General features: G+C 36.3%; 1 protein-coding gene across 1 annotated transcript; it reads left to right on the plus strand.

Moving 5' to 3' along the window:
- Positions 1-1,603: 1,603 nt before the first annotated feature.
- Positions 1,604-8,992, plus strand: LOC149177248 (heavy metal-associated isoprenylated plant protein 12-like). The gene is made up of 4 exons (XM_089423354.1): positions 1,604-1,679; positions 1,766-1,944; position 2,778; positions 8,901-8,992. Exons 1-4 carry the CDS (start codon positions 1,607-1,609, stop codon positions 8,990-8,992), a joined length of 345 nt encoding a protein of 114 aa, XP_089279480.1. The 5' UTR covers positions 1,604-1,606.
- The last annotated feature ends 483 nt before the right edge of the window (positions 8,993-9,475 follow it).

Genomic DNA, 9,475 nt, shown 5'->3' on the forward strand with positions numbered 1-9,475 from the left:
GGATTATTTCAGTTAGCCATATTGTTTGAGATTTGAGAAAAAGAAGTGTGTAATGGATTTTTAATTCATCTAACATTTATGATGGATGGAGTAACTATCTAAAATGTTGGACTGACTAAAAATTTATTACATAGTTTTCCTTCTTAAATCTCTAACAACAATATATATACTTCATAATTATTATTATTATAAAATAAATAAAAATAAGTCATCATCATTATTCGAAAAATTCACTTAATTATAAACAAATATAATTTAATATGATATGATCTCTCTGCTTACAAATTAGTGCACTAGTTCTAATTTATAAATAAAATAGTTTTTTCATCTTAATCCTACGATATAATCCCAAGCAAGATTGTGTTTTTTTGTTGTTTAAAATACATTTTTGAATGCATAAATGGATTCATAAAGACCATATAAGCATTCAAAAAATTTAAAATCTCTACCCTATTTTGATTGAAAATAACTACTCTGAAAAACGTCATTTAATTTATAAATTAGATTGAAGAAGGAAACTTACGCGAAGAAATTTGCCCGGCCGGAATCTAAGCAAAAAAAATTCAAAAAATCTTGCAGTATTCTTTGAATCGTGTTTTTTTTCATGGTAGAAATAGATTCAGCACTATCAAAAACACCTCAGGCAACCAAAATCTTGAAATTTGACAGCACTTGGATTTACAAAATTCTTTACCAGATTTTATCAAAATCTCGCTGAAAAATCTGTTTAGACTATAAGATAATAAGGAGCCCTACCATTATATGACGAAATTACTTAGGGAAAGGTCGTTGTACTTTGCTGTTAAAACTGTTAAAATACCGGCAAATCAGAAAATTCGTAGCACTGGCAAGAGTCCAAAATAAACTTACAAACACTGAGAAGACTTTAGAAGGACGTAGTCTAACTAGCCAGAGGAATTGCCCGGAAAGTTATGGAAATCCCGGTCATATTTAGAGAAAATCAGGCAAGGATTTTTGTAAATCCAAGTTATAATTGTTAAACTTCAAAATTTTAGGTGTCTTGGACATTTTTGATGGTGCTGAATTCATTTCCACCATCAAAAATATGATTCAAACACTGCCTCTACAAGATTTTTTGAAATTTTTTGCTCGGGTTCCATCCAATTTTGGCGGTCTGGGCAATTCCTTGCCCTCGGTAGACAACTCCAGAACCTTTAGAAGACCCACTCAATTGCTGGTGGAACCCACCACCTATGGCAGCGACTTTTCCCTTCGTCAATGATTTTGTCGTGTACTAACTTGGGCGTCTTTCCGACGCGTTGAAACGTGCAACCGCCATGTAGGATAGCTCTCCTTCTTCACAAAGCACAATGATTTATATGTGTAGGTTCTCCTTCATTCACACCAACTCCTCTGAGCTCGTGACTCTTCTAGCTTTCATTAACCTGAAGGCTCCCAGTGCCATTCGATTAATTTTTGCTCGCCTTCTGCACATATCACTGACAGTTTTCGAAGGCTGTCAAAAATGAAGGCATGTCACTACTCTAACTCTGTTGAATCAGAATCATCGATTTAGAAATTCTACAATCATGAATTATTGAAACAAGTGACGATGATGGCCTTGCATGTGTTATATTTGCAGAAAATGGTGTTGAAAGTGGTGATCGAAGATGAGAAAAGCAAGAGAAGGTCCATGAGAGCTGTTGCAGCTGTTGAAGGCAACTATCAATCCAATATTTATCCATTGCAATTCTCATTACAATGAGAATTGGGTTTTGATTAGTGATATGATATTTGATTGCAGGCATAGAGTCTGTTGCAGTTGATATGCAGAAGAGTGAGATAACTGTGATCGGAGAAGCAGATCCTGTGGTTCTGGCAAAGAAACTAATGAAGCTCGGATTCAGAGAGCTGCTAAGCGTGGGTCCTGCCAAAGAAGAGAAGGCGACTGCAGAGACTCCGATAGTTGTGTATCATCATGAAGTGAATGTTAAGCTCCTTTTACGACTCCCATAATGACCGTCGATTTATTACGGGCAACAGTCTACCATCGTTCCCTTAAGTTCAAGAAACCAACTGCAATTATTTCCTTAAATTACGGAAACCAACTGCAGTTAAATTAATTTCCTGTTGGGAGCTCCTGGAGTGGTCCATTACTCCCTCTGCAGTTCTCTACCATGATTTGTGGAACACTTGACACATAGCCAACAGAAGCTTGATGGAAGCTTGGCTATAAATACTTATGTTTGGTCCCCAAGCTCACTAACTCAATCCCCTTCAGCCTTACACCATCAAGTTAGAGTGAGTAGAGCTTGGAAGTGCCACACGGATGAGAGTTTTTTTGTGAATTTTGTAATTGTGAAGGCGGTAAAATATTGTTCACATAATTATTCTCATTAACCCCCTTCTCACACCGCGTTCTTGTCTCTCTATTCTCTTTTCTGTTGTGGTGTGATTTTTGGAGCACTCCTTCTATTTCCGGAGCCCCTTCTATTTCTTAAAGTTGAGGCTTGTAACAAGTTACATGTTGTGCTTGAGTATTAAGCGGTAAATTTAATTTGGATGCCATCACATAATTATAAACGAGATGAGGTTGTGATCAAGGCTTGAGGCGCGCGCGTACTGGTTTCGATCATTTGTTAGTAACTGAGACAAAGAACTTTAGAGCCGAGAAGCAGATCTAAGGCTTTAATGAGCAAAGGTTGAAGGTGTACCCAGTGCCAAAATGGGAGGGAGAAACAGTGACAGATTGAGAGCAAGCATCAATGGCCAGAGGTATGATTTATTGGGCATTAAAGTTTTTGATTCTTTTTAAGTGTTTATTCCGCATTAGAGAATCGTTATTATGCTTACATTTGGTATCAGAGCCATTTTTATCTCTGCCTTGGTATTTATAGACATGCTTTGTTTGGCTAAATGTCATATTTGAGAATTTTCTGAATTAAGGCATTTATTTGAAAATATGTCTAATTTTTGCTCAATTTTTATGCTTATAATATTTATTTAGTTTAATTATATGCAATTTGGATAATTTTTGTGCAAAATTTATTAATTATGCTCGTATTTAATTTGCATGAATTGATTATTTCTGCTCTAATTAAAACATGCTAATTTGGATGAGTATACGAGACCCATCGTTGAATGTTGTGCATGAATATTATAGTTTTATTTATGCAATTTATAATTATTCTCATATCAAGTTAATTTTTATGCATAAAAGAAATAATGTCTAAGTGATCCATATAAATTTTAATTGATTAGATAATAGCCACAACATCTCTAATTAGATAATATTATATATTATGATTGATTAGGATCACATAAAGAATATTTAGACATTAATTGTAATTAATTATACTAGATATAATAAATTTTTTCCCACAAGAATTTTTATTATATTTATATAATTAATTAGGATAAAATATCAAATTATTCATAACTTACCCACAAGAATTATGAATTAATAGTTTTATCATAAAGTTCAAATCTAAGATAGAATTTATATCAAATTATAATCATAATATACCCTTTAGAATTATGAATTAAGTGAATAATTTGATAAATTCTATCATAAAGAATAATTGAATCTGCTTGGATTGAAAATTTAGTCCACAGACAATTTCTATGTCATTAGATTCAATTTTAAGCATGATTTACATTAGTAAAGCATGAAATTTTATTTTTAGGCCTCAATTTAACATAAGCATGTGATCTTTAATTTTATGCAGTTGTGCAATCTGCAAATTTCTCTAAAATTCGTTGTGATATCCGTGAACTTAAGGGAGATAGTTATAAGGTCTGGAAGGAGAGAGTTCTCTTTCATTTTGGGTGGATGGACATAGACTATGCTATTAGGAAGGATGGACCACTAGCACTCACTAATACCAGCATTGCAGCGGACATCACGCTTTATGAACGATGGGAACGATATAATCGCCTAAGCATGATGTTTATTAAGACTAAAATTTTAGCTGGTATTCATGGTTTCGTTGATTAGCATGAAAAGGTCTGAGACTTGCTGAAAGCCATTGATGATCAATTCGTCACTTCAGACAAGGCACTAGCAAGCACCTAATCATGAAGTTCTCATCCCTAAGGCTCACCAGTGTGAAAGGTGTGCACGAGCACATCATGCAAATGAGGGACACTGTGGCTCAATTGAAGAAACTTGAGGTTGAAATATCGGAGTCCTTCCTGGTGCACTACATTCTGAACACCCTTCCACACCAATACAAACCCTTCAAAATCTCATACAACACACATAAGGATAAATGGTCAATTAATGAACTCATGACCATGTGTGTTCAAGGGGAAGGGAGACTGGTGATGGAACTTGGAGAAAGTGCAATGTTGGTAACATGAGGAAAGGGAAAATCTCAAGCCAATCGGAAAGGGAAAGGTAAAGTACCTCCCCAAGCTGATATCAAGAAGGATTCCAAGTGTTTCTTCTGTAAAAAGAAGGGACACATGAAGAAGGAATGTGCCAAATTTCTGAAATGGCTTGCGGACAAAGGTAATCCAATCTTGTTTGTTTGTTATAAATATAATATGGTTAATGTAAATATTAACACCTAGTGGATTGATTCTGAATCAGCAATTCACATTTCGAATTCCTTGCAGGGTTTGCAAAACCTAAGGAAGCCAGTGGGAAGTGAGCAAAGCTATCAGGAAACAAGATGGGCTCGCATGTGGAAGCTATAGGAACATGCTATTTAACTTTAAGTAGTGGCCTTTTTTTAGAATTAGAAAATACCTTTTATGTTCCAAGTTTTTCTAGAAACTTGATTTCAGTTTCAAGGATTGTACCTTTTGGATATTCCTTTAACTTTTCAGAAACATCCTTCAGTTTATTTTATAAATCTGATTGTGTTGGGAATGGTATTTCATCTAATGGTATTTACTGCATTAATTTACAAAACAATGTCACTTATGATTTAATGCATGTTCACATTGGCACTAAAAGGTGTTATTAATGAGGATTCCTCTAAATTATGGCACCGGAGATTAGGTCATATCTCCATAGAAAGAATTAAAAGATTGGTAAATGAAGGGGTACTTAATACTCTGGATTTTACTGATTTTGAGACTTGTGTGGACTGCATAAAGGGAAAGTAGACCAACAAATCAAAGAAAGGTGCCAATAGGAGTTCGGAAATATTAGAGATCATACATACTGATATATGTAGTCCAGACATGGACTCACATGGTCAGAGATACTTCATCTCTTTTATAGATGATTACTCATGATATATGTATCTCTACATGCTTCATAAAAAGAACGAAGCATTAGATGCCTTTAAGATCTTTAAGGCTGAAGTAGAGAAACAATGCGGCAAGCAAATTAAGATCATGAGATCAGATAGAGGTGGAGAATATTATGGTAGATACACAGAAGATGGACAAGCACCTGGGCCATTTGCAAAATTTCTTCAAGAGCATGGGATTGTTGCCCAATACACCATGCTTGGTTCACCCGACTAGAATGGTGTAGCAGAAAGAAGAAACCGAACATTATTGGACATGGTGCGAAGTATGCTTAGCAGCTCCAATCTTCCTAAATCCTTGTGGACTGAAGCACTTAGGACAGCAGTGGATATATTAAACAGGGTTCCAACCAAGGCTATTCCTAAAACGCCATTTGAATTATGGAAAGGTTGGAAACCGAGTTTGCGACATATGCGCGTTTGCAGATGCCCGTCTGTAGTGAGAATATATAATCCACAATAGAAGAAGCTGGACCCAAGGACCATTAGTGGGTATTTCATTGGATATGATAAAAGGTCTAAAGGTTACAGATTTTATTGTCCATCTCATAGCACTAGGATTGTGGAATCAAGAAATGCAAAGTTTCTTGAAAATGACTTGATCAGTGGGAGCGATCAAACCAGGAACATAGTTTCTGAGAAGGATCATTCAGAATCTCAACCTTCCACCTCAAGTGATAGATTGGTTATTGTTCACAACACCCCTCAAGTACAAACTGGTGTTGAACAACCAATTGTTGAAGTTCCACAAGTTGCTGACGACATTCCAGTATATCAGGTAGTTCAAGAGTTGCCAAGAACCTTTGAACAACGAGTTGAACCACATACTTCTCAGGAAGATGATGGTACAACATTAAGAAGATCTATTAGACCAAAGAGATCAGTAATTCCTGATGATTATGTTGTGTATCTACAAGAATCTGACTACAACATTGGAGCCGAAAATGATCCCGAGTCATTTTCACAAGCCATGAGTTGCAAAGAATCAGAATTATGGTACGATGCCATGAAGGAAGAGATGAATTCTATAAAGAGTAATGAAGTCTGGGATCTTGTTGAGTTTCCTAATGGTGCAAAAGCCATTGGATGTAAATGGGTCTTTAAGACAAAGAAAGACTCATTGGGCAACATTGAGAGATACAAGGCAAGACTTGTTGCTAAGGAATTCACTCAGAAGAAGGAATCGACTACATGGAGACTTTTTCTCTTGTATCTAAGAAAGATTCCTTACGCGTTATTATGGCATTAGTAGCCCATTTTGGCTTGGAGTTGCAACAAATGGATGTGAAAACGACATTTCTCAATGGAGATCTAGAGGAGGAGGTTTACATGAAACAACCTGAAGGATTCCCCTCTAGTGATGGTGAGCAATTGGTTTGCAAGCTCAAGAAATCCTTATACAAATTAAAACAAGCATCCCACCAATGGTATTTGAAATTCCATAATGTAATTTCTTCTTTTGGTTTTGTAGAAAACATTATGGATCAATGTATATACCTGAAAGTCAGTGGGAGTAAAATTTGTTTTCTTGTTTTTTATGTGGATGACATTTTGCTAGCAACCAATGATAAGGGTTTGCTGCATGAGGTGAAACAATTCCTCTCTAAAAAATTCAATATGAAGGATATGGGTGAGGCATCTTATGTCATTGGCATTAAGATCCATAGAGACAGATTTCGAGGCATCTTGGGTCTGTCTTAGGAAACCAATATTAATAAAATTTTAGAGAGATTTCGGATGAAGGATTGTTCACCAAGTGTAGCTCCCATTGTGAAGGGTGATAGGTTCAATTTGAACCAATGCCCGAAGAACGACTTTGAAAGGGAACAAATGAAGAACATTCCATATGCTTCTGTTGTTGGAAGCTTAATGTATGCTCAGGTCTGCACAAGACTTGACATTGCATTTGTTGTGGGAATGTTGGGATGATATTAGAGTGATCTAGGTATAGACCACTGGAGAGATGCAAAGAAAGTAATGAGGTACCTTCAAGGAACCAAAACTACATGCTTATGTATAGACGGACAGACAATTTGGAAGTAATTGGCTACTCAGATTCTGACTTTGCTGGATGTGTTGATTCACGCAAATCAACATCAGGATACATTTTTATGATGGCCGGTGGAGTTGTATCATGGAGGAGTTCCAAGCAACCTTGATTGCCACTTCCACTATGGAAACCGAGTTCGTCTCCTGTTTTGAGGCTACTTTACATGGTGTATGGCTTAAGAGTTTCATTTCTGGGCTTAGAATTATGGATTCTATCTCTAAGCCATTGAGAATGTATTGCAACAATTTAGCTGCTATTTTTATGGATAAAAACAACAAAAGTGGGAGTCAAAATAAACACATCGACATTAAGTATTTAGCTATAAGGGAACGTGTTAAAGAAAAGAAAGTGGTCATTGAGCACGTTAGCACTGAGTTGATGATCGCTGATCCTTTGACTAAGGGCATGCCACCGTTTAAATTCAAGGATCATGTAATGAATATGGGACTTGGTTCCATTATGTAGTTTCTCATTGTATGGACAATGTTATTTTAATGAAATTCTTAATTATTGTGATGTTTTCCTCATATTTAGGTGCACCTTAATTTGATTTGAGAGAATTCATCTATGTAGGACCAAGAATAAACATAGGGTTTATTCATTAAGAAATTTCTACCACATAAATTTTAATAGAAATAAATACATAGTAATACATGGAAGATAATACTCATCATTAGGGACTTATTGCCATGATTCATGTATCTATTACTTAATACAGATTATCAATGGGTTTTAAGATGAGACATTAAGATTGGAAGTATGGACAAGTGGGAGAATGTTAAGCTCCCTTTACGGCTCCCATAACGGCCGCCGATTTATTACGGGCAACCGTCTACCACCGTTCCCTTAAGTTCATGAAACCAACTGCAGTTATTTCCTTAAATTACGGAAACCAACTGTAGTTAAATTAATTTCCTGTTGGGAGCTTCTGGAGTGTTCCATTACTCCCTCTACAGTTCTCTACCATGATCTGTGGAAATCTTGACACATAGCCAACAGAAGCTTGATGGAAGCTTGGCTATAAATACTTTTGTTTGGTCCCCAAGCTCACTAACTCAATCCCCTTTAGCCTTACACCATCAAGTTAGAGTGAGCAGAGCTTGGAAGTGCCACACGGATGAGAGTTTTTGGGTGAATTTTGTAATTGTGAAGGCAGTAAAATACTATTCACATCATTATTCTCATTAACCCCCTTCTCGCACTACGTTCTCGTCTCTCTATTCTCTTTTCCGTTGTGGTGTGATTTTTGGAGCACTCCTTCTATTTCTTAAAGTTGAGGCTTGTAACAAGTTATGCGTTGTGCTTGAGTATTAAGCGGTAACTTTAATTTGGATGCCATCACATAATTATAAGCGATTTGAGGTTATGATCGAGGCTTGAGGCGCACGCGTACTGGTTTCAATCATTTGTTAGTAACTGAGACAGAGAACTTTAGAGTCAAGAAGCAGATCTAAGGCTTTAATGAACAAAGGTTGAAGGTGTACCCAGTGCCAAAACGGGAGGGAGAAACAGTGACAGATTGAGAACAAGCATCAATGGCCGGAGGTATGATTTATTGGGCATTAAAGTTTTTGATTCTTTTTAAGTGTTTATTCCGCATTAGAGAATCATTATTATGCTCATAGTGAATCCCCATTATGGGTACGAGCCTTATGAAGGATACTCATCATATACTGTCATGAGAGGTGAGGATCCCAATGGTTGCACAATCTGTTAGACCTATCTCGTACTATTTCTTCTTTATGGGGGAAAGTATGGGCATGGGGAGACAACTGGTGGTCTCGAGGGAATTTCTAGAGACGATGTAAGCTACTTGTGTTGCTGCAGTAGCTGGGAACTAGTTACTTTCAGAGATAATGGGACAATGGGGATGACTTACCTTCATTAAATATACATATGTACTACACCTGCAACTATTTATTGCAGATGGCATCACCAAAGGATGTTCAGTGGCTAATTGAAGGAAGCGTAGGATAAACAGCTGACAAAGGCCTAGAAATAGATTCGTGTGAACCACTGGGCTGTTTATAGCTACCCTTGGATCTTCTTTTTAATTTTAATTTTATAATTTACAATTTTTATGAGATTGTAGATGTGCTTTTAATATTTAACTGAATCCAAGGCTTATAAAATTATTTGAATCACAAAGCTCAAACTTAATATTTCGAAAAATCCCTTCTATGAACCATTGTGGGACTAC

This window comes from Pinus tabuliformis, chromosome 4_1 (assembly GCF_031772625.1).
Source record: "Pinus tabuliformis cultivar Carrire ecotype Pingquan chromosome 4_1, CPIR1, whole genome shotgun sequence".
In the NCBI taxonomy this organism is placed as follows: domain Eukaryota; kingdom Viridiplantae; phylum Streptophyta; class Pinopsida; order Pinales; family Pinaceae; genus Pinus; species Pinus tabuliformis.